Source organism: Aptenodytes forsteri, unplaced genomic scaffold (genome assembly GCF_000699145.1).
Source record: "Aptenodytes forsteri isolate BGI_AS27 unplaced genomic scaffold, ASM69914v1 Scaffold166, whole genome shotgun sequence".
NCBI lineage: Eukaryota > Metazoa > Chordata > Aves > Sphenisciformes > Spheniscidae > Aptenodytes > Aptenodytes forsteri.
In genome coordinates this window covers 6331600-6358555 of record NW_008796110.1, presented here as the reverse complement: position 1 = coordinate 6358555, position 26956 = coordinate 6331600, and the positions used below count along the sequence as shown (strand labels likewise).

The following is a 26956-nucleotide window of genomic DNA, read 5'->3' as shown; positions in this document are numbered from 1 at the left end:
CTGTACATGTTATCAAGTGCATAATAGACTGAAGTGGCTCCTGCTTTGTTAATGGATCAAACCAAGACAGCCTGACAAAACAATCTGTTCAGCTATCCCAATCTAGTGGTTAAATCATAAAATCAACAGTTTCCTCGTGTCCATTCAAACACAAAGAAAGTATTTAGTGTATATTTTGAGGGTGAAGTTCTCTCTCTCAGACCTACAGAATCGGGGACAGTGCGTGCAGGAAACAAAGCAGATGCTATGAGCTTCATGTGCTGGAAAAAACCTCAGCTGCAGCTCTCAAAAGGCAACTGTTTACGAGCAGGAAGGCTACACATTTTGCAAATAGGACAGATTAGGAAAGAATATGTGAGTGCTCTCTTTTCTTGTGTAATTCAATTTTCTCTACAGACTGGGCTGAGAGCACAGAACAGCTGCTGCCACCATGCTGGTTACAATGTGTTCTACCTCTCTCTAGTTATCTACACACCTCAAATACTGTATTTCTTCACTGAAAATGTGCAGAGATCATTCACTTTCCACTCTTCCCAGACTCTCTGCAACATGGTATTTGTTTCTGAAGGGAGGTACTCACTATGCTGGCTCTTAACAAGTCTAGAGCTACTCTTTTCTTCTGGCCAACTATTTCCCAGGAGAAATCGGAAAATCTGGTTAGTCAACTTAGAAGAAACAAGGGGTCCTGGAAATCTCCGAATCTATTTAGTCACTAACTCCAGGTTGAAAGTATTCTCAATAAATTAAATCATGGTGTGATCACCCACCAGGGTAAGCTTATGTGTTAAGTCTTACGGTTGGACTCGATGATCTTAAGGGTCTTTTCCAACCTAAATGAGTCTATGATTCTAAGGGAAAAAAAAAAAACCAGCCAAAAGACAGTAACTTAGCATTGACAATCCTACTCAACGCAATGAAAAAATTTGTACAATAAATTATTTTTTCCTTCTTAAAATTACATCAGTTTCATTTCTTTCCACCTGGTTAGTTAAAAAAAGCTATTAAAAAGGACTTTTTAAAATATGAGATTTATTCCTATACTTCCTTTCTTAAACCTTTATATTTTTAAATACATTTGTTTTTAAAAGTCTCCACTTTGAGGAGCTGCATCTATCCATGCACTTGGGAACAAACTGCAAATAACAAAGAAAGGATTATATATTAAAGTTAAGCACAAAAACCTTTCTCCAAAAATATTATAAATCTGCTACTCTCAATTTTCATATAACGTATTAAGAAGACATCAATATTGCTGCTGTGTGATTCTCTCATTCAGAATTCGTACAATCCATTTAGTCGCTAAAATGTGATGATTTGTATACCGAAGCGTTTTTCGCATCCTGTCAACTACAAATAGAAGTGCAACACTAAAACCTTTGTAATATATTTTTTATCTTAAAAAGTAAAATATATTAAACAATTACAGGATGCATATGCATGTGTTTGTTTTTATTATTGTGTTTTCATACTTTTGTCAAGTGCCTCTCATTTGAAATTTTGACAATAAAACAAGAAACCAAATTGCCTTTGCTGTCAGTAAAAGCTGCTCAGTAACTGTAACTGAAAATCAGGGCATTAGCTTCGAAACATTTTAGGAATACAAGATCAGTAAAGAAGAATTGGGTCAATTACAGTCTCCCACAGACACCAGCAACGATAAATGGATGTAAGCCTAGAAGAATCCACAGAACATCCATTCAGTAAGGGGGAAAAAATAAATCCACACAATATAATAAACTTGGACTCTTAATACTGAAGATAAAAAGTTGGGAGAAAAAAAAAAAAGATAAGTGCCAAAGGAATAAAATAAAATAAAATAAAGGACTTTTCCAATATTTTAAGGGTCTTGGCAACAGCAAAGAATCTGTCAGATGAAAAGGCCCAGATGTTCCTATGAAGTAAATCATAGCACCTAGCAAGCAGAGACAAAATATACCATTCCAAACAAAGGGAAAATTCCTCCTATCCCTATGCCTGGTAGCAAAATTAACACGTCAGAAAAACGTACACTATCTGCCTAGCTATGGATTTTGGATCTTAACTTTAATTTGATTTTTAAAATACTTGAGAAAAATAATGGAATAGTCTCTCTAAATACTATTTTGAACATTGGATCAGGGTTTTCTAACTGTGTCACTAACAAATACATTGTTAAATAAAACCACAAAGTACTCTTGAAAGCAGAGGCTTTAAAGGCACTATGTTCCATCTTTTACTGTGAAACAAAATCTTGTCTTTACTAAAAATTAATGGAATTTTTGTCATTGGTATTGGTGGATTCAATCTTTAGTGTGCAAACCAGCATAATGATAATATTTGCAATACAGGAATCTAGGAGATTTTTACATAAGTAGAAAAAAACTACAGTAACATGTACTGGAATTTTAAAGAAAGCTGTTGTTTGAGAGCCTTATGTTAACAGTCTGAAAATTATCGCTTGGAGTTTGTATCCATGAAATTCGTGTCTGTTGCTAACATATTTGCCTCATTTCATAAATATATTCATAAAATACGAAGACTGACTGTTGAAAGGTTCAGATATGCTACCTCCTCGAGACTGAGGGTTGGGGTAGTGGGAAAAAGAAAAAGAAAACTGTTAACTATCTCAGTAGAGCCTAGAGAACAAACTAAGGCTATTTCATATAGTTTAAAAATAAAGACAGTTCATTTTATTTCCCAAGTAACACACTACTCTGAAACCATCTTCCATCATTTTCACTGCTGCTGCAGAAGATCAAAACACTGGTGATGACCTATTCTTTCCTGCTTACTCCCTGTAGAGGAAAGTTCTTTCTTTCAAGTTGCCTTTGCTACAAAAGATCTTTAGTTTTTCACAGAACATGGGGTGACGATATCTGGTGGCTTTTTATAGGAAGGGAGTGGAGAATTAGAATGGATGTTCCTGCAGAATGTTACCACAAGCAAGAATGCTTTCTGTGTTGCAAAATTCTGCCTCCAGAAGTATTGCTTATATATACGCTATACTATGACTTTTGTCATATAATCTATATATCTCAGTTTCAATTTCACATTTTTAAAAAACATGCATTTGACCTAATTTAATATTTAAAACTTATGAAATAAGCTTTCATTATTTCACTTGAATGTCCTAACAAAACTTAGAAACACTTACCTGTATGTCCGTTCGTAGCAGCAGAATACAAGGCAGAATAGCCATCTTCACAAGAGTAATTAATGTCCAGTCCTTCTTCATTAAGCAGCATTGATAATAAAGTGACATTTCCCTGGGCAGCAGCTTGGTGAAGAAGGGTGGGCCTGCCACCCAGGGGGACAGGACCACCACTTGTTAACAAAGGGGTTAGGGAGGAAGACCAGCCTGTGAGTTAAAGCAACAGAAGTTAGACGGAAGACATAAATAAAGCTCTGCCTCTTCTGTGTTCTTTTAAAAATTAAAAAGGATCTTCAAAATGATAGGATTCGTTAGTTTAGCACAAGTTTTGTGATGATGCTTTGTCTATACATCAGAAGGTACTCTGAAGAATAAAAACTGCATACAGGGGTGACAGTTGTTAACGCAAATGGACAGGCTTTCATTACAAAAGGTTAACGTGAAACTTGTTATTAACTGCAGTAGCAGCTGGATGTCTCAAAAAAATTTATACTATTAAAATTCAGAAACTACCGAAACTTTTATACAAATTTTAATTTAATTGCTGATATGCTGGGAAGGTTTTTTAAAGTATCTAAAGAAAGGTTTCCAAAACAAAATACTTATTTTCATATGAAATTTCATCTTCCTTTACAGTCTTAGTGAACTTCAGTATTTATATCCTACCTGCAGTTATACAGATAAATCGCACAGAGAGCCCTTAATAACTTTAAGCATCTTTCAACACGTTTGCAAAAAAATGTAGAAATCATTTACACAAATAATACAGAAATAAATATTTTTATTATTGAACTGTACCTTAAGGTAATGTTCCTTTTACTCAAAAATACTTAATATATTATAAAATGCTCCAGTGTCAACGAATAACAGGTTATATAAAATTTATGAGTGAAAGCTTTCAAGTCACCCCGTTAAAAAACAATATTCAATTCAAAGCTTTGAAAGCTTGGGAGTTATCTTGGTTAAATGTTCTGTTCATTACTTATCAGCTTTAGTAGGGAGTTTGTTAAGAATATGAAGTTTGCTGCATAAGGCATAGAAAATTTTGTGTATTCTTCCTTGATCAAGGACTGCAAGAGAAAATAGGAGAAAGATTTTTTTTTTCTTATTTTCACTATTACCTTTAGAAAATCCACATTATATTTCTCTCTTGAATAAATAACTTTGCATTCTGTGGCCACACATAAGCTATTACATGAGGCTGAAATCTGACAATACAAAGCAAGTTGACTGCAACACCCAAGACTGAAGAGGAGCTGCAGGACATTACCTCCAGCTCCATCAAGCTGACCAAGTGCTATCCAACCTCCCAACACCTAGACCTAGAAAAAGCATGTGGCAGTAGCTCTACCATGCTGGGATGATCTGCTCTGCATTTTGGAAAAACAAAATTAAATATGGAAGTTCCCAATAGAATTCTATAGAAGCAATAGATTTGGGAACCTTGCAAGCTCTGGGCAAATTTTAATTAAGGTCCAGACTTACACAAGAATCCATCATCTAAGCAGCCCCAGTGAAGAACACATAGTTTGATCCCAGTTCAAAACAGCAAAAAAATAAATGCTTGGAGTATTTTCATGTTTGTTTCTAAAGTAAGCTAAATTTGTCATTTCAAATTAAGTTTACTAGTTTAGTATCTAAAGGAAACGTAGTTGCAGTATTTTCACAATGTTAGCTTATTATTCAACTTATTTATTTGATATTGACTATAAGAAGTCATCACTACAGCTATGAAGTTACCTTATCCAACTTTAACACCCCGACGATAAACTGTAAAGTTAACTCCATCCATCTTCATATAACTTCAATTCTGAAGCTACCTTCTGACTATTAATATTCTTACTAATATTTGTTTTTCCAATATTTTTAATCAGAGGATTTTGTGGGTTTTCTGAAGTTTGTAAAAAGAAAATAAGCAATATACAAAGTAAACTGAATCCTTTAAGTGGTAAAAAAAAATATTTATTTCCACTTCCAATATTTGAGAACAGTTAACTCTTACAAAATGCCCAAAGGTTTGAAGAATTACTTTTCTTCTTCCTTTCCATTATAAAAGTGTTTTTATTTTGTTATTCTTTGAAATTAATGGTGCTGCAGCTGTTGCTGTATACATCAATGTTTTTAAAATGGTACTTGTGTAGTTTTTACTGTCTTGGCATGGTAGTTAACTGATAGTGGACATTGCTTGGGTGGCACTCCAGATGCTAACATTCTTTGTCCAAGTTATATTGGAATTATTTGGGGGAATTTGGAGAGCTTGACACTAAGCGCTTTAAGCATGAAGTTCACTTTGCCAAGCAGTTCTGTAATATGAATAGTACTTCTGGGTTCCCGTCCTTACTGAAAATAGTGCAAGTTTTTTGTTGTTTTTTTTTTTAAAAGCATCATTAACAGAAATGCCAAAATAAAAGGAAATTTTTTTGTGCCATATGTGGTATCTTAACTTTCATTTCCATTCCTTGAAATGAAAAATATGTTGTTGCAATTCAGTGATGAAATTCATTGTACTAGGTTATCAGTAGATGAAAACCTTCTACTGAAAAAGATACAAAACCCAGGTAATAACATAAACATAACTTTAGCTTCTATCATCAATGTAAAGCAATGTAATAAAGCTGAATTCATCCAACAAAATACACCAATGTTAGAAAATACCAATAAATAAGGTACATCATTACAGATGCAAAAAGTTAGGAAATGTGAAGCATCTGTGAAAGCTTGTAGGGCATGCAGTGATGAAGGGCAGAGGGACAGACAAAAACAGCTTCTGGCATCAGCTTCAGAATGTGAGATGGTTAATTTCAGAGCCCAGATCAGTCCCTCACACCCCCCACTTTTATCTTCGAAGCCAATTGTATAGAGAGAATAAATCAATCATTATAGAAATGAGCAAAATAAAAACCATACTTCATTGAAGAGTGACATAAAAAGCGCAAAACCAAGAAGAAAGTGAAAGCAGAAGTCCCAGGGGTATGAAAATCCAACTGCCTACATTCGTTTCCATTTTGAAGTCTTACAGCCATTGAAATGTAGAAATCCAAACAGAGCAGAAGCATTTTGGCACCAGTTCAAAGGCTGCTGTAGTTAATGAAAACACTGTCGCAGATTTTGAATCAGGCCATAAATGTTCATTGTAATTTCTCTATGTGCAGTCTGTTCAACATTAGTGACAAAAGCTGGTGTCTTTTCCTGCCAGGGATGAAAAGAGCAACACGCAGTACAATGCCCCGTCTCTAAAAGAAGGTATCGTCACATTAATTTAGCAGAACACATAACCGAAACAATCGGTGCTCTGATTTTAAGTTGGCTCTTAATAGTTGCTCTTTCTAGAACCAAGACACTCCCTTACTGAAAATCAGGCTCTTGATATGTTCTTAAAGCAATCTGAGCTATCTAGGAAACTGTTTTAAAATTAATAAATAGAATACTTCAGTGATTAGGCTGTTATCAATTCTTCTGACTCCACAGTAAGAAGAAAGAAACATGAATTATTGACAAACAAAAAAATATAAAAATGGAGGATTCTTTCAATGTCTTTTTTAATGTTAATTTTGTTTTGCACTTTTGTTTAAAAATATTAACAAATTCTGATTGAAGCTCACTACTTACTATACAATAAAATACGAATAAGATTTCACCATGCTCTGCTTTAACTGAAAGTAAAATTGAAATTCTAAACATTTTCTGAAAAAAGTAAATAAAACAGATTAAAATCAAGCAGAACATTAATAAAACTAACTGAATCTGTGCCTAGAGGGCATGAAAATGCAGATGTGGGAAGGAGGTTTCAGTAGTATTTCCAGTTTGTTAGATGTTGTTCACCTCAAGAAATGTCATACTTAAAATAAAAACTGAAAAAAGAAAGTAAGTGGCATGAATTCAGGCATTACTGACCACGCTATCCTAATGAAAACAGTGTTATTAAATTTGGGTTATCTTTTCTTTTCTAAGACAAATTCTATGTCCATATATATTTATAAAATCTATTTTTTTCTTTTCTCAGCATAAAATTTTGAAGGAAATGTCCTTCCATACTTGCATAACATCTGTTGCTCAAAGTTTTTTTAGTTCTGCAGTTTGCCAGAACACTTGGCCAAAATAGATTAAGTTCCCTTAAAAAACATAAATAAATGGGATTGGAGAATAAGTGCAATAAAATATAGGCATTAGTTTAGGTAAAAGACAAAGGAGCTGCTGAATATTTACCTGAATATTTCAGATAAAGTTATTAAAGTTCTTTGAGCCTGTTTGTAGTCAGTAAAGGAGGGATATTAAAATAACATCTCTATATTAATAAAATAAAACAGCAGACCACTAACTAGAGTTTAAGCAAATCTTTCTTTGCAGACTTTAGATTATGGGGTCCATTTCCCATTTGCAATTGCAAATATTCACAAAAAGCAGTGCCACTTACAAAATACTAACAGCATCAAATGTTCAGAGCAAGGATTATAAGGGGATTAAATGAACCCAAATGTTTCCATCCCTTCCAAAAACAAGTGAATGGAGTATAAATGAAGAAAGGCAATCTGAACACATAAACCAGCACAATTTAAAAAAACCTAACATTTTGACAAAAATCCTATCTTTGAGAATTGCCTCTGAGAACTGTCACAAATTTCATAAGAAACATGAATTGACTATTTGGTGGAGGAGTCCTATTTAGAAGGCTGATTGTTCTCCTAAGAAAAAAGTTTATACTTCGAAGCACAAACTAAAGCAATAACAATACATGGAGTTAGGAAGTCAAGTGGTGGTAATTTCATTTTTAAGATTTATTTTTTTAAAGAATAATCAAAAACTGTCTTAAACAATTACCAAACATCATCTAGTTAATGTAAGACTAACTGAAATATACAGCCTAATTCATGCTGATAGGATTTGTGGAAGACAGCCTCTTGCCTACCAAAACTCACTTTGAAGTTGATTTTGCCAATAATTTGTTGTATGTTAATAAAAACTTAGATTTTTTTTTTTTTTAATGAAATTTTAATTCTGTTATGGAGCCTAATAGCACCTGAAGGCAAATGAGGTTTGAAGAATATCTGGAATACTGGGAGACTAATGATCTCTCTGACATGGCAAATAGACTCAGCTAGGAATAAGAATTTAAGATGAAAATTCAGGACATCCATATGAAAAACAGCAAACTAAGAGGCAGCCATCAAATCCCACAGTTGTTAACTCTGAGAAGTAGTAGACAAATGGAAGATAAGATTTCTGAGCTCATATTTTTATGGCACAGTTCAGAAAGGAGAGAGGATTCTGCCAGTATGGTGCCACAGCCAAATGTTAAAAACATGACTAGGTTACTCCAGAAACATGCAGAAAGTCTTCAGTGAAGTGGAATGGGAATAAAAATTCCTTAATAATGTGAACCCTGGAATCTCCTATATATACAGATAGAAGTTTGCCACATGCTGCTTTTGGAACAGCTTCCCCAAGACTGGTGAGTGAGTTCAACTGCCTTATCAGACAGTGGTGCAGCTGCCAACAGAAAGTGGTTGGTTGCGCGAGGGAAGCAGACAAGCTGTGCAGGGGTTTTATACTCTATAGATGATGATACAGGGACTAAAGTTATGAGGGACTGAAGTACCATAACTGAACTGAGAATAACTGTTGAAAGTTTGAGACCATTCAAACATTCTTCAATGCTGATGAAGGTCTAAAGTGTTCCAAAACTGTGTGTCCGTCTTCCTCACTGCAGTGCAAGTCAGGCTAAAGAGGGGATTCTACCTAATGTTCTAGTGCTATTGATCCCAGCAGGGAAATATGTCGACAAAAAGATTTATAGGAGATCTACAGTTAACTGAAAGGTAGATCAGGGCCGCCTTTGTTCATTTAACTGCCATCAAGAAGATACCCTGAAGTTGGCAGCACATTAGGCACACAAGTAAGTCCCCACCACAATGCAAAATGAATAGCAGATACACACACCGACTCCAGACTTAGACTATCAACATAACATTTAGTTTTTAACTCTCCAACAGCAACCCTTTGCTGATATCTGTTGAAGTAAACCTGTGAGATGCCACACACAAGTATTAACAAAGCCTACTACTAAAACCAGAAGAACTATAGAAAAATGGAAATAAAAATGAAACATATTCTATAGGTATGAAGTGATATATTTGAAACTGCACTGTTATCCAGACGATTACATACCTTAATGTGCAACCATCTAATGCCATAGGAGAATACAGTAGCCCCAGCTATGCCCTATTTTCTAAGAGATTCACAAAGCACTGAAATACATATTCCATGGAAGATCACCAGCAGAGGTAATTTTCAAAACATTATTTCAGACTGAGGAATCATTTTGAAGTCCAAAATAATAGCATTCACAAAAAAAAAAAAACCGAAACCACCCAACCAAAAAAAACAAACAAAAAAAAGGAGTTTCTTTAATAAAACGAAACCACCCAAACAAAAAAAACAAACAAAAAAAAGGAGTTTCTTTAATATATCATAATCTGCAGCCCATTTACTTTAAATATTAGTCCTCTTTATCTTTAAAAAAAGCCTTCAATTTGGAGACCCTCTTTGAGGAAGCAAACTAATTTATAATGTTACTAAATCAGCAAAAGAATTCCCATACCCCTGGAATGTGGAAAAAATATAAATGAAAATTTCAGCTTTTAGAAAGTAAAAAAAGAGAAAAGTATAAAAAGATAAATAAAGCAAACAAGAGACGTATAGGAAAACCAAAACATTATTTTAGAGGGAGACAGTTTGTAGCATATCAATCCCTTTACCTGATGCTGTTACCAGGAGGCTGTCTGAATCACATGGTCTACAGGATGAAGCACTAACAGGGTTTATGGAGGAGCTACAGGCAATGGTGGTGGGAATGACAAAGGAATTTTCTGAACATGCAGGTTGGTTCAGTCCAGGGAAGTGGGAAGGCCAGGCACCCACCTGAGATGAGGCTATGGCTGGTATGGCACAGCCTGCAGGTGCCACAGATAAATCTATAGCAGGTTTTGGTGGCAGCTGAGGTGAGGATTTAGAAATAATTTCCTCATTTATTACCCTGATTCCTTGTGGTGAACTTGAAAGAGGTGAGGTCACGGTTTTGCTGTCAGTTTTTGCACTTGTATTTGGGGATCGACTACTATCCATTAAAACTTTAAGCTGTGGGTGTGGTGGAGAAGGAGTTTGCGAAAGCCCTGGTTTTTTAGGAGGAATAGGTGGAGGATTTCCTCTGTCAATTCTTGACACACTGGGAGTCTTTAAACTCGTTCTACCGACTGGGGGGTAAGTGCCAACTTCCATTGAATGTGACGTCCCCAGCCGTGACGGAGTGCCACTCTGAGGGCTTGTAAATCTCGAAAGGACTTGGGTAACGGTATTCCGAGCTACCTGTTTGGCAACTAGGTTGTCACGACTAGTAGGGGATACGTCCCTTGAGGGAGGGCTTTGGGTTGTGTTTCCATTTTGGTCTTGATCATTTGCATTCGCTTGAAATCTAAATCTAGCTGCTTGGATTCGTGGATTTAGGCCTGGATGCCCAGTAGTGTTGGCAGATGGTGAATGCAAACTGTGCATAGACGAAGTAAGCGAGGAATTCTGAGCTGCGGCAGTCGGTGCTGCAGGGGTGCAAAGGGAAGTACTATTTGAAAAAGGGGAAGTGCTACTTGGTAAATCAGGTGATGAGCCTGTACTTGGTCCATTTTCCTCAATTCTGTTTTGATTCTGTGTAAGAACAGGAGTTGCAGGAGGGACAAGTTCACTAGATGAAGATTGCCTATCAATGACAGGCTTCACAAATGCTGCATTGGCGCACACATTCATTTTTGTATTGCCAGACACTAGTGGGTTTGCTGTAGAAGGCTTTACAGATACAGTCAAAGGCAACTTCTTAACGTTTTCTGTGCTACTGTCCATCACTACAGTATCTGTTTGGCAAGCAACAGTTCTTGAACTTGGCTCTTCTGTTTCAACAGAAACAGAAACAAGACTCCTATCTTTATTTTTATCTTTATTTTTAAGAGGAAGATTAGCTTTACTTTCATTCTCCTTTTTTAATTGCTCAATCATTTTGATCATTTTATCTCTCTCTTCTCTGAGGTCACTGGTGTGCGCTTCCTCTCTATGAAGTTTTGCACGCAACTGCTCTCTCTCTGTGTCAAACTCAGACAGCTGCTTTTCCATTTGAGCTTCCATTTGTGTACTCCTTTGTTTCTCAGCTGCAAGAGACTCCTCCAATTCAGTAGCCTTTTTCTTTTCCTCTTCAAATTTTGACATCACTTCTTCCAGTTTCTGGGCTTCCTCTACAATTCGGCCAGACAACTGCTTACACTCTTTCACTAGCATCAATACTACATGCTTATTCTTTCCACGTTCTTCTTCAAGACGAGCGGATAGCTTTTTGTGCTCCAGCTCAAGATTCTGTAACTGAGATTTTTCCATTTCCAACTGTAAGAAAGCATAGAGAAAAATTCTCATTAACAAGATGGAGACTTTCAACATAACCTAGTATTAACCTGACATTGATATTTTAACCTTTGAGAGTATGCCTAAAATGAACCTGCCTGCCCCAGGAAAGTGATTTGTGATATCTAACACAAGTGCCTATAATCTTGTACAAGCAAAAGAAAGACACAGGCATCTCTGAAGAGCAATTCAGAAACTAAGTAAGCCCATCTACTTTCATCCGTTGACAACACAGAGACTCCCCAAAGTGATTAAATGCTTGTGATTCCTGAGTGAGGAGCTACTTGTTCTCCAGAAATTAGACATAAGACATCACAGAAAGTCCTCTTCTCAGTAAAGAAACCAGACACAAGCAAGAGATGAGCTTTGCAAAAAAACTTTGAGCCCAGAAACGAAAGGTTTAGGTTTTAGGTCTTCCTCAGACTGAAGGAGATTAGGGTTGAAATACACAGTCCATCATGCCCATAATAAGTGTCTTATTTATAAATGTTAAAACAAGACATAAGACATTCATTTCTGAGACCAACTTTTTCACACAAGTACAAATATCTTCCTGTACTTACTAATAGCAGAAGGTCTCACTGACATCAGTGACGTATAAAGTATGTTATAAGCTAGAATCAAAGCTACCTACTATGTGCAGATAATGGATAAGAATAATTTTTCCCCTCATTCATACAGTCATCGCCTCTAATTAATCTTGCCTGCTGATTATGCTTTTATTCAAAGACTCTGCTCTAGAAAAGCACTGGAAAAATATGTTAATGCACCGTTTTATAAAATACCTACTAGCAATAATGCTTCCTAAATTGCTTCATATTTTCCCAAGCAAACTTTTACACAAGTGAAACAACAACAAAAGAAAAATTGATTTCTTTCTTCCTGCTCCTCCCTTCACATACTGATGCAGTAGCTTCCTATATGGCTTATCTGAATGACTGATAAAAAAACAAACAAAGAAAACCCCAAGAAACTGCTGAGCATTCCTTCTCCTGTACTCTTTTTATTGGTTTTGCCTTGACAGTTGTGCTTCATATTTGCATACAGATCGATACAGAAATAACAATTCAGAACTGTACCACTAAAGTGCATTTCTAAGTGGGCATTTTTTCTGGAAAAATACTTTCAGGTACCTATAAAAAAAAAAAAATCAAGTGCTCACAAACATGAATGGTTAATTTTGACTGCAACAGGAAACTGGTTCATGCTTCTACAATAAGAGAACATTTCATAACGCTCAAAAAAATAAGAAAAGCTGTGGCAAATAGCAGTACATTTAAGATCTTACTTGGAATAAATATTTCATTTCAATAGATGAAGGAAGAATCAGATTATAGATTCAGATTATAGTGTCATGGCAAAATGATATTAATTTCAGAGTTTAAGACAATACAGTGACGTGAATATATTTACTGTAAACTGTAATGTGGGAAACAAGATGGCCTAGGGGATTGTTAATAGCTATGGAATATCTCCTCTCTCAGTCAAAGCTTAAAATATTGTCTTCGTTGCTAGATGAAAACAAACAGACACACAGGCAAAAAAAACCCCAGGCATTACAATATAATAGCTTTTCAGAAGCCTGTTGCTACAGCACACTATTCCCTGTCTTCTCCAATAGCAGATGAAATTTCTTAGCTCAGGAAGCTTTTTCCAGATTACTGTAGATGTGTCTACAATTCATTTTTAACTAAACTGCATTTAAACAAAAGCTAATATAAACACCATATTTAAATAACAGTTTTGTTACTCTCCAGTTATACCACAGAGTAGAGTTGAAACTCATGCCATCAAGAGATGAGTACAAGAGGGAGAGAGTCTGCAGTTGTAATAGAAATAAATCCCACCTGCTATATCCTGGGGACAATGAGCTAATTTTTCCCCACATGGTAAGTACAATTCAAACACAAGAAAATGCTTAAAAAGGAAGGGAAGTGAAACGACATAGAAAGAACAAACAGTAAATCCTACATGAATGTACACTTATAGATGAACATGTGATTCAGTCTCCAAACATTTCTAATCATGTTACCTGACTCTAAATTTCTCTTCCATTTTCTTCAGAAGAATGGGAAAAAGCATAAAGAGGTGATGACAATATTGGTGTGATGTATATTATAGTAATAGTAAAATTTCTTCATTAAATCATACCATTATCATAAGAAACAGTGAACTAAGAGGAAGAAACCACTGTGGGAAATTATACCTACATTATAAACGACATCTTGGCTTTGAATACCTCAAAATCTGTTTAGCAGTGGAGGGGCTCCACTGGGGTTTTAGAGCTTCATCCCAGGTTAAACAATACACTCTGTACAATGCATTTCACAAAAGCAAGTCCACCCTTTCTTAAAAACAGTGTTAAATATACAAAAAATAAGGTATGGCATTATTAGTCATTGCTAAACAAACAATATCAGCAACAACATTTCTTCAGTTACATTAATGACAGTACAGCTGCAAATTAAATTAACAAGCTATTATGATGACACTGTATTTAGGAATGGTCCCATTCACAGTTCTTCACATGCAGAAGAAACATTGTTTTTTCTCAAGCATTTCATTGTTTTTTTCAAAGCATCCAACAGCATTTGGATGCTTCACAAGCATTTCAAAGCAAGTGGAGCATCCAACAGTAACAGTGGAGCATCCAACAGTTTCTTTTTTGTTAAAACAGATACAAAAATAATGAGAAATGTATACAATTTTTAAAGCTTGGAAATGCAATAAGATTATAGTGGAAGTGTTTTTATCAAGATTTTCTATACTTTATTATTTCTCCATTTGTATTTCAGACAATGGACTGGTTCTATAAATTAACTGTTGTGAAATTATATTATTTTCACATAATTACAAGCAGATTTTAACATATAACTGGGATGAAATCAGCTTACCATACTATCATAGCATCTTATTTGTAAGCATTGCATATAGATAAATAAACCCATATATATATATATAAAAAAGTCCTCTATTTTAATTCAAATTGGCAAGACATTAGTTTCTTATTTTATGTTGTTTCCTATGTCTACCTCTCTCCCCCGCCCTTGTTTTGGCTGCAACACCTTGAACAGGAAAACCCTCTGAATATTTACACTGCATTTTTTCCTTTAGATGACAGATCTGGAACTAGCTCTAATTATTTATGAGTTTTTGAGCTAACTATGACCTGATTTGTACGAAGTGTACTATATGCATACACTAAATCATATCAGTAATGTAAACATCTGGAAATGTGTCCAAGAAAGATTTGAAAAGGGGTAGAAAAGGATACTGAGAAAAATGATAGTGTCCCACAAAGAGCTAACCAGCAAAGGCCCTACAAAGGTGAGAGACAGAGTGCATACCTTGTGAGAAAACGTCGAGGGAGCTTGGCTTGCTTAGTCTAGTGAAGAAAAGACTGAGGGATGATCTAATAGCAACATACTGCTCCTTTTGAAGGGCCCTTACAATGATGACAGAGTCAAATTCTTCTTGGTGGTGGCAGGTGAGGCCCCATAACAAAAGGCTAACATGAAAAATTGCCCTTTAAGAGGCTCAGTCTTGGAAAAAAGTTCTTCACAAGGATAGTAGTGCAGAAAGGCTGCAGTATTGCCATTCCTGGGGGTTTTCAGGACTCAGCTAGACAAATTCACGGATGACCAGATGTACTGCTGGTGATAATCTGCTTTAAGCACAAGGTCAGACTAAATCACATCAACGGGCCTCTTCCAACCAACGTGTCTGTCTTTCTTTGAGCATGCATCCCAATACTAACTTCTCTGCAAACGCTTGACAAATCAAGAACTGTGATTTTGATTATCTGGTTTTGAGTTCCCAGGAAACCTCAAAATTAATTTTGATAGCAGCTCCAGGAAAAGCATTCGAAGAGATAGAAGAGGATGGAGACTTAACAGAAAGCAGATGACATCTGGGGAGTAGGTGTTTGGTATATGGTAAGCTTATGACTGACAGTCATTTATGCACCTCTCATTTTTCTATGTTCTGGCACATTGTTATGACTTGCTTTTTATGATCAAATAAAAATTTTATTCAAAGAATACTTTTAAGGTCACTATATTCACAGATCGTAAGTCCCCAGGAATAAGAGCTCAGTCTAGGCCTGTTTAAAGTCCAGTACTATCCAGAGAAAATAAACACAGCTGTACACAGACTTAATTACTTAGTGTAAGAGCGAGACAGTGAAGCAATTCCAAACATGAAGACAGAGGTATCACACATTTAGAGAAGGAGGAACCACTCTTGGAGGGAGGAGGTGCAGCTAGTTCTGTATTTAGGTCACATTTGTCTAGGCTTAACTTTTTTTTTCCTTATATTGGGTCACCCTACTTTGTCAACCATTTCTAGAAATCCCTCAAAATACCTTCATTACCCTCTTCCATGGAGGGATTTGAGAGATGGAGAACAGACAGAAAAATGTGGAACAAAGGAAAGGTAAAACACTGAATGAATGGTTTGTGAATGAATGGAGATGGTTGAGAGATACGTCATCTGTTGCCACAAACCCAAGAAGTTTAAGAGGGTGCCCTGTCCAAATAGCATTTCTAATTGGCTTTAAAAGAGGAAGATGTAAGTTCTGTAGAGTCATGCACACAGCTGCTCAACACCATGCAGTTTGTTTTCAAATCCTGTGTTATTTAAATTTGCTATTTGTTACAAGGAGTAAAAATGGTAGAATCATAATGACACACTTGCAAAGCAACACACGTTTTTTCAAGTGTAGTGCTTTAAAGTTTAGCTTGAAAGTTATGGACTTCAAAATTGAGTGTACTAGAGGTTTAGGTACTTCTCAAGGTAAGAATCAAAGTGCAAAATAAATTAAGATCAAACTACTTAAAATTAAAATTTAAAGAAAAAAAACTTCATGTATTCTTCTAGGAAACAAAAGATGAGCATCCTTTCCTGTACATGCAGACTTATAGACATAGACTTTGGTAATAAACCTGGGCCAAAAAAAAGGACAAAAATGGAATTTACATACCAATACCCTGACTTTGAGTCATATTCTCAATATGTAAGCCCATCTTAAATGCATGTATCTAAAAGCCAGAGATAGATGAAGAATTTAGGTACAAAAAGAGACTTGTGGCCATGCACTGAAACAAGAAACTAATCCAATTGTCCAGGCAGATGTGTTAGGGTGTCTCCCAGTATCATTCTTCAGTCAGAATAAACAAGCTTACTTGCTCTTTTCTATGCTGAGACAATCCTGTCCCCAAAATCTCAACTTACAAAGCATACAAAAAAGAAAATTAACATTTAAGAGTCCTCAAAAAGAAGTGCTAGGTAAGTACAAGTAACAGTTCACTACATAGGCCATTACAGTGTTTTAAGACTTACGTATCATACATGCAGTCTAGTATTATTCATTTTTTTGAATGTGGTATCTGTTCTTCTGAAGTCTTAACTTCAGAGCAGGGATGCTTAAACTAAACTAAACAACAGAACTAAGGTAACAAGAAAAGGTTTGCTGATTTAATTTAGGCATGTATTTCTAGCATACTTCCAGTACTTTTGTGTGCATGTTATTTCCCAAAGAGCAATTACTACCAAAATCAATTTTATGTCAATTGTCAGCATTGTCTGGGTTTTTTTTTAAACATCAATATAAAACTGTCACCAAAAAGCTATTTCACAGCTGCTGAAGACATTCTATCCATCTTATACCCAGTGAGGATGATTCAATGCCTAGCAAGTATTTATTTTCTAATTATTCAGAAATACCTGGAATAGATTAGTCTATTACATTACTGTTCCCCTCTTTCCTCTCAGAAACCCCTCCCCAACATATTCATATTTAGCTATGCTTTAGGAACGTATGGCTTACATATTAGTGAAATATGTGCAACCAACCAACCATTCACTTTCAAAATTACATTGTTTTATCTTCAGTGAGACTTCCTTTGCAACATACTTGTTCCAAAATAATTTTCTCTTTACAGCAAAAGTTCTAAATATGCAAAAAAGTTTTTTTAGAGTTATAATTTATTTTTACTGATTTATGAAACAAAGCCACCTAATATGCAATGCAAATAAATTATTTATTTTACGCTATTTAGGTTAGAACAAAAATAACAGTAACTCCTCTAGGCTTCAGTGGTGTTGGTTTAAAAATATATTGCGATGATGCTTTCTCAGCTCATGCTGAGCTAGCCACTTATATACTGCATCGACTCGTACCAGTTATATTTCATTTATTCCATAAGTAGAGCTATATTCACGGAACAAATGAGATGTGCACACAAAATATCACCAGAAAATCAGCACCTTGCTATGTATGACAATTAAGTGATAACATTTTAACACTCATAATGATGACCAAGTTAGACAAAGATGCAAATTAAAAAAGTGGCATGAAAGAACAAATCAGGAGAGGGAAAAGGAAAAAAAGTTGGTAGCAGGATACCTTCTTTTGTCTGTTTTCAGCAGCAGCCAGCTGAGCTGACATTCTTTCTTGCATTTTCCTGCAGTGAGCCATAACAGCTTCTAAAATGGACAGAGGGTTCATGCATATTGGCTTCTTTTCTTTGTCACCAGCACCTGCCTCAAAGTCTCTCTGAAGAGCCAGAAATGGGTCACTCAGATTAAATCTTCCATATCTCTCCTGGATAAAAACCTCTTTGCGCCGGGCCTAACAAAAAAACCAAAGAGACAAAGAAATAAAACTAAATGCATTCTTTGGAGTACATCCACACATAGGAGACACCTAAACCACAGGGTAAGTTATGTTACTTATTTATTTTTTTTAAATATTTTCTTTAGGTATTCATTTACAACCTCTAAAAGAAATAGATATGTTGCACACAGATTTCATTATAATCAATACAATACAATATTCTCAATTCAATACAGAAATTTCAATTTGGAGCAGTTTCAGAAGCATCACAAAAATAACATCTTGTAAATTGGCTGATACACAGAGAGGAAAGGGAAGAAAAACATTCTAAAATAAAGATTTCTATTTCTGTGTATTAAAATGATGCTAGCAAAAGATATGAAAACATGCTTTGTGTGTTTACTGCAGTACCAAAATAAGTATTTTTCAAATAAAAAAATTGACGGGATGTTTACACATACAGAGATTTTCATAAGTAATAGCAGACAAGCAGAGAGCAAAAATACCACCAAGGCTTTTCTGAAATTTAAGACACTTCTCATATCTCTGTTCAGGAAGAACTTCATACCATTTTTTTTCAACATAATTATATTTCCAAACTACAGTACAACACTTTATTGTCATAACAAAAAATATTACACAATAAAGATCAGAGGTAGTTTTGCTTGACAAATTTTTGGTTCCTCAGTCCAACATGAAAACAAGATCAGTTTCAGAGAAGGTATTTTTATACATTTAATACACAGTATGCAGGAAGGCCACAGGTAAGTACTGACTTCTAACAGTCTTCATAGAAAATATTGTTCCCAAATCTCAGGCTTAAGACCCATCTAATTTGTGGGGGGAAAAGAAAACCAAACCAAACCAACAAACAAACTAAAACCACCAAAAAAACCCACCAGAAGGATCCAATGATTTCTAAAATTTTGTTGTGGCATTTTTGTGCTTGCATATATAACAGAAAGCAGAAGGAAGAAAGCAAAGCCATTATAGCACAAATTTTGGAAGAAAATGAAGGCTTGTTACCTTAAAAATTAAAACAGTCACCAGAGCAGCTCTTTAAAGAAGTATATCTCAAAAAATCAGAAAAAAAACCCACAGTGCAGAGAAACACCATAGAAAGAAGAATCCCTCCAAAAATGGATAAAACATTTATCTGTGATTTGGTTCAAATTCAGTTTTGAAGAATAAGCAAAAAAGAGGACGAATAAGCCAAGTCTGAGATAAAAAAGAGGAGGAACAGGCCTAATGGTAACCAAATGGATTAGTAGATCATTTGGAAAGCTTGAAGTTAAAATTGTAACATACAAAAAGGTCATAAAAGGTAACACACATTTCAGGGCATGAGAAACCAAAGAAAAACATAAGAACTATGTTAGAAAAACTCTCCAGAGACTAACTACAAATAACATACCTTTGTGAATGCCCAACTTTTTCCTATTTATTGTCTACAAAATTGAAATGTTGTGGGAAATTAAAAGGTAAAAGAGAATGACTGCAACAGAAGTAAGCGTGCCTACATATTCTGATGTTTGAAATACTTTTAGTCTATTTTGCAGTTTGATAGTATAAATAGAACTTGAAAATATTTATTAAAAAAACAGGCCTTTGGGGTATAACTTCAGAAAAAGCTTACAGAGTTCGTTCAGACCTAAAGTCTAGCTAGGCTTACAAAGTCAGGTAGTGATTGGTTGAAGAGACAAAAATAAGCTAAGAGAACCTAGTTATTTTTTATAAATTGCCTTGCAGATAACCCCTAATTAGTCTAATATTTTAATCCCTTAATTTTTAACTTAGTTTTTAAAATAAAATAAAATAAAATAGCTAGTTCCAAAGGTAATATTACAAAGCCAGGTGGGGAGGGGCTATATTTGTAGCTCCTGGTTCTATATACTGAAATTACAGGCCAGTATGCAGCTTAGGAATTCAACTTTCATGTAAAGGAAACAATCAAACCCAAAAACTTGACCCTAAATGGATTAAAGTGTTAAGCAGCCAAACAAGATGACAAACCCAAGCAGGTTAAGAATTTAAATGGAGATGGAGGCACAATCCATATATAAATTATCAGCAGTGTAAAAGCCACTTAGTTTATATAAAGAAAATGAGCAATCAAAGCAAAGGCGAAAACACTGATGTACATAAAAAAAAGACCACCAGAGCCTCCATCCTTAAATCCAGAGACCAACAGCAAAAAGAGAAGCCAAGTAGATTAACTGATCTCGGAGGCAAAGGCAACCACTCATGCCTTTAAGGAAACACAGGTAGACAACCAGTGAAATAACGTGTATTTTCTAGTTTTTTCTATGACCCATGACTAGCTGTCCTCTCAGCACATACTGCTTGTATGCAACATGAATGTATTCTCTGAAATGTTCTCTAACATGCATAGCAAACAAAGCAAGCGAGGCAAAGGCTCAGTGTGCGCCTGCCAAAATAGTAATGGGACTGGGTGTTCGGATTCATTAACTAAGGAAAAGATGAAACTATATAGAAGGCATGAGCTCCATCTGAATGAAAATCAAAACAATCTGCTGGCATTAAGAATTAAAGTGGCTACAGGAAAATCTGAAAGCTAAAGACTGTGGAAAAACCAATAGGTCTCGAACAGCACATGGTTTGGGTTGACAGACCCTGTAGGGCTGAAGCCATAACTGTGTACCCTCAAGCACAGGGTAAAACAGACTGGTGACTCTCAAACCATAAACAGCAAAGTCGTCTCAGGATGCTTCTAACTCAAAAGGGAGCTAAATGCAAAATATTAAAACAAATGTTTCCATACAAGGACTAAAAATATAAGATATAATGATGGGTGAGGATGCATGATTTCAAATGAAGATACCAGAATAAAAGATAAAGCAGAAGCTTGGTAGAAGGGAAACAATGAGTAGTTCCTTAAAACTTAGGCACAAAGTGGCAGAAAGACAAGCGAGGCTTGGGTTTTTTTTCACGATTCCTCCAGCCACTAAATAATACTTTTGTCCCTTTGCACTTCACTGAAGTGCATCAGATGGGAGAAACAGAAATAGTAGAATCAGAAAATTTTCTCTCTTACATCATCTTTCAGCACTGAATTTCAGATCATAAGAACTAGTAGCAATATCAAGATATCTGTTTCGTATGGCACTCATTATCTGGGGAATGTACAGTCTAATGTCATACGGGTAATTAATCCTTTAAAATAGTCTCTGCCTAATTTGGTGGCTGTGCTAAAACAGCATTAGCAGTGTCTCATATATTAACTTCAACTGCACAGCAATATATACAGAAAATAACATTTAAAATGTTGGTTTGTGAATAATTAACTGAATGTATTTTCAAACAGAAAATTTTCAACAACAGACAGAATATGGGCCCACTATAGGAGGCAATCGGGACTGCTGCACTGTGAAAGGTGCTATATGAATTTCTAAACCGTCAGCTTTATTTTTCTGCACATACCCATTTGCACAGTGACTAGCCTTTTAATGGAAGGACTGAGACTGAAAGTATTTAAAGGTATAAAAAGATGTCCATGGGAAACGAAACTTTTTGCAGCCTAGGCCAGTGGTACACAAAATTATGACTTAAGACTTAAGCTAAATCCTCCAACAGGTAACTACTAATGAAAACTGACAAATCAAGGGAAAATATCTAAAAACAAAGAAAAAAACCCTTTAAATAGTTAATTCATGAAATTCACTACTGCAATAGAGTAAAAGCTTAAATTTATTTACAACAGCTTTTGAATTCAGTCCAATAAGAACATCACATTTATCCAGAGCTTTTAAATCTTTGCACAGGATCTGAAACATTAAACAAGGAAACTAAAATAAGAGTGCAACTACTACTTAAAAAGAACAAAAACCCAAAGTTTCTTTATGGAGAAGCTGGTCTACAGCATTATGTTAGATCAAGGATGGACTACAAGTTTATACTAAAAAAAATACAGTAGAACTGAAAAACATCTTCAGAAAGGAGTGAAATATGATCAAAAGGTACAACACAGCTTCTCTTCAAGGAAGAGCTAAGTAGAAATAGGGCTTTTCAGTATGAAGCAGAGACAACCAGGGAGAAACATGCTAGAGGTCTGCACACTGACAGGACAAGCAGCAATTGTCCCATGATCTAATGAGGGAAATTTGAGTTGGACACAGATTCTTCTCGCTGAGAGCAGATAAGCACTGGAACGTGTTGCCCAGGGAAAACATACAACCTCTGTCACTGGGAGATTTCCAAAACTAGATTGGATAAGGCCATCAGCAACCCGATCCATGTTTGACGTTAGTCCTGCTTTAAGAAGAAGATTGGACTGAACGATCTCTCGAGGTGCCTTCCAACCTAAATTACTCTATGATTAGTGATTTCTTCTAGGACTGTTATTTTTTATCTTGTAGATGCTAGCAATCTTCTCAAGTAACAAATGACAGAAATGAGCTCTCAGAGGAAGGAAAAACAACCAAATACTTATTGGTGGAACAAGTCTTACGTCTTGCTTCGGATCATGAAAATACTTTTTATGACAGAAAACAAACTTTCAGTCTGTGATATTTTCAAAAATAAAAAATCAGTACTAAACAATCCTAGGAATTACACAGCTGTGCAACACAAGGGGAAGGTTTACTCTCAAGTTTTCTCTCCTAGGTCTTCATCCAAGAAGAACCTGGAGGATCAGGCTGTAAGATAAACCGTTTCTTTTGTTACTCTCTCAGGGAGCCTGTCTCCTACCACATACAGCAAGACACCTCATGCACCCCACACCAACTTTTTTCACACTACTCAAGTCACCTCGATGTATCTATCTGCCAGCTCCCTCCTGGACACTTCCATCTCTCAAGCTGACCCTTTGCAGTCACTGACCCCATTTATCTACTGGCAGATGGAGACTGGCAGTAAGGTGTGCAGGGACAGGAACAAAAGGAGTGGAGGTATCTGGATGATGGGCTGTGGGAAAAGCTGCAAATCCAGTATAAGAACTGGCCTGCAGTCACTTGTTTCTCATGTTCCACTTCGGAAGGGGGGGGGGAATCTCTTTTCAGTGACCAAACTGAGAATTATGAAGTCTAATTAGATTTTTTCCTCCTGTTATTGAAACAATGTAGGGGGGCAGGGAGGCCTTCAAATAGTACCCATCTTACTGTGGACTTAAAGCTAAAAGCATAAAAAAGGCAAGGAAAAACAAATATGACCAATTAATATATAAGTAAGAAATAAGCCCAATAACAAAAACCAAAAAATTAATCACATAATATAAGTTATATTGTTAGTTTTCTTTCGGTAATAATCTACGTTGATATTAATTGCACACATTTGCTGAAATGAGTTTTCATAATCAGCTTACATAATCAGTAACAGAATATATAATCAACAGTATTTTTAAGGTTAATACTGCATTTTTCCCCCAATGTATCTCAGAGTTTCCTCTTCGTTTACCTGCCAAGTTAAGAGTTCAGCAAGTCCAAGTCTTCCATGCAGCAACTGATGATAAGCATCAAAAATAGGACTGCATGTCCTACACTGCTGTGGAACAATGGAACTGAATTAAAGCTGCCGCAGAACCCTTAAACAAAATTTCCTTCCTTTCAAGAGCGTTTGTTCCTCTGATTAATTTCCTTTTCCACATATACTAAAATTGTTTCAACAGATGTTGATAGGTTCATATTAATATTTTCTCTTGACATATGTATTAGGGAGTGGTAAAATGTTTTCTAAAACTAACCGGCACAGAAGAGGAGGCAGTGATGGCTTTTTTTCTGTGTTATGTTAAAGACAAGGGTGAGCCCTTCATTCTAAGTAAAATTGAAAGGGCAATAGATTTTTTAAAAGAGGAAGGTGGCTGAAAGAGAACATGTTTATAAATCTTATTCAGTGGCATTATACAGTGTCTTGAAACGATTTGCTGGAGCTATTCATTTAAGCAAAAGAGAATTATCAATGAGTATATACTCATAATAAAAGCAGTACTTTCAGAGATACCTGCAAAATACCGGGGTGGGGGATATGATGTCTTACTGTGATTAATTAAGAATGACTTTTTAAAGAATGATAGCAATTTTGTTATACAATAGGGTTTGGGGGCTTTGTTTGTTGACTTGTTTGTTTGTTTGTTTTAATGCAGATGTAAAAGAATGTTTTCAAAGTATCATATGCGATGTTACTTCCATATAAAGTTTTACAGAACAAACTAAAAATGGAAATGTAAACATCAATGACTGCTGAAGAAATGGTATCCTGCAGCGTGATTTCTGTCAATGAACGTGATGCTCAATTTCTCCTTACAATCTTAACGACAGTCTAAATTCCTTTCTTCAGCACTGTGACAGTGCATACCTATGCAAAGTCTACAAGTGAGTTAGATTTTATGGAACTCAATATTATATGAAAAATATTTGACCAATATATTCAAACTGTCTGTTTCCATGTTAAGTGTCAAGTATCGTAAGACAAAAACGTGTGTACACTTTAAGGATGAAAAAAAAAGGAAATTCTCTGAAGAAGACTGATGATCATAACAGGCTGCTAGTTCAAAAAGAGTGAAAACAGTAGAAAGAATTGAGAAATAGGAGGATGCAATCAGCAAGTTAAACAAAACCAACATACAGGTTGGTTATGCTCTGACAGACCTATATAATTGTTTAATACTATAAACAATGCTCTTTACAGATGACTGACCAGGATCATGAAAGAATTCACGTCTTTTGGTAGAGGTACTAATAAAGAAAAGAAAATGTACCTGTTTAGTAATTTTTAATGTAAGGCACACATACTCATAAAAAGCATTCAAAACTATCTTGGGGCAGTCTCTCATAACAGTCATAAGCCATGCAACTATATCAATGAAACTCATTACAGTGAAGTAGGCTGCATGAAAGTGGAGATACAATCAGTTTTTCTTGAAAAGTTATCCCAAGCATGAACCATTAAAATAAGAGTAACAACAAAAAGTTGCATTATTCTCTCATTCACAACAACCCATAGAACTTTTCCAAAAATTTGTAATTCGCAAAGTGTCCCTTTCTCTCAGAATCACATAGCTTTTACTCCAAGCTTTTAAAAAGCATTTTTCAAGGTAAAAAGAAAGCTCTGAATATAAGACTGTATGTTGTTTTACAAGGCTATCCTCAGTAACCTCCATTCAAGAAGATATACAAAAACATCATTTTAAGGCATAAAAGGTCAGATCTTACCTAGCAGTTGATGAAAACAACAGCAAACCAATTTTCTCTATTTCAGGCCAAGTATCCAAATATTAAAGTGGTTTGCAAAAAGCTGTACAATTTCCTCTTCTCTGCACTAAAAAGCAGAGCTAACAAAAGTACAACATGCCTAACAATTAATTCAAATCTCTCTGTGTATAGGAGGACAAACATTCAATTAACAAACTATCCTGACGTACAATATAACAGAAAGCACTGAAGAAGAATTATACAACCAAGGTAATTATCAAGCCTGAATTTCCTTAGGGGTCTGACTCCATAACAAGAGAATATCACCCGACAGCACCAGTTTTCTATTACCCCAATATTGCTAAGTAGCACAACCTCCTTCCCTTTCTCCCTGTTACCTGACAAAAACCTCCATGAAAGAAAGAGGTACAGACAGGACAGACAGACATATGCTTCAATTCTTCATTACTAATTTTCTCCCTTAGAGTAATGAAAATCCACTATTTTGAGGTTGCAGATTTAAAAATGAAAAGGCCATATTACAAAGCTAAGATCAGTTACTAACAGATCATTACCAACAAGAAAAAGCCAATATAAAATATTCTTCACTTCTTACAGATGTAAAAGGTGAAACTCGGGCCTTGCACTGTTTCTAAATGAGGAAGGAAAAAAAGCTCGTCGTGAAACAACATGTGTTTTTAATTGAGAAAAGCCATCCAGATGTTCTATATAAAGATGACATTAGACCTATTTTATGACAGCTTTGTTGTCTGATGCTTAAACATTTGAAAATTATAGGCCAATATTTTGTAAGGAAGTATCACTGTTCAATGCTCTGATTATCTAACCACCCAGACATTTATTTCTGAAAATAATACAGATTTTCATACTGATAATGAGTCTCAGTGGACAGAAGAGACTTGAGCTTTCTGGTTACTTTAAATAACCATTTGTCATCTAGACTTTTTTGCATGTTCAAATTTATAGTTCAAATTAATGCAAATCAATTCATAATTCTTTGCATGGAAACCTGTCAGCCATTCTTCTAGAGTACTGAAGGAAATCTGACTTCATCTCTAACCAAAAAAGAGCACTTTAGCCTCCATGCTTCACAGTTAAAAAGTTTCTTCGGCTCAGTACAGACAGAACATACCAAAGCCATAACAGAAAAACTTTAACTAAATCAATCTCTGTTTCTTTTTCATTTACAGCATTTAGATTTTCGTATTTTCAAGCTATCAAAATCTCAGTTAAAATATCATCCCGTATTACTGCATGGCAATTACATGATTACCAAACTTTAATTATTTTAATGAAAAGGTATGCAAATTATGAGTTTACAATGCAATCATCAGGCACAGTCTACATGGGTTCACAAAGGGAAAGTCCTGTTTAACTAATTTGATATCCTTCTGTGGTAAGGTCACCCGCCTAGTGGATGAAGGGAAGGCGGTGGATGCAGTTTTTCTGCATTTTAGTAAGGCTTTTGATACTGTCCCTCACAGCATCCTTCTGGACAAGTTGTCCAGCTGTGGGATGAACAGGTTTACAGTGCACTGGGTGAAGAACGGGGCTGAAGGGCAGGGCTCAAAGGGTTGTAAGTGAATGGGGCTACATCTGGCTGGTGAC

The 26956-nt window shown here is 35.5% G+C and overlaps 1 protein-coding gene across 1 annotated transcript in view; it reads right to left on the bottom strand.

Annotated features, from left to right (window-relative positions):
• The window catches only part of CTTNBP2 (cortactin binding protein 2), a 185727-nt gene that overhangs the window by 37765 nt on the left and 121006 nt on the right, over nucleotides 1–26956 (bottom strand). Inside the window, exons 4-6 of the mRNA XM_009286814.2 lie at nucleotides 17973–18197; nucleotides 9886–11548; nucleotides 3134–3337 (exon numbers count right to left, since the gene is read on the bottom strand). Of these exons, the coding sequence (XP_009285089.2) occupies nucleotides 3134–3337; nucleotides 9886–11548; nucleotides 17973–18197 (2092 nt within the window). The remainder of the gene's footprint in view (nucleotides 1–3133; nucleotides 3338–9885; nucleotides 11549–17972; nucleotides 18198–26956) is intronic.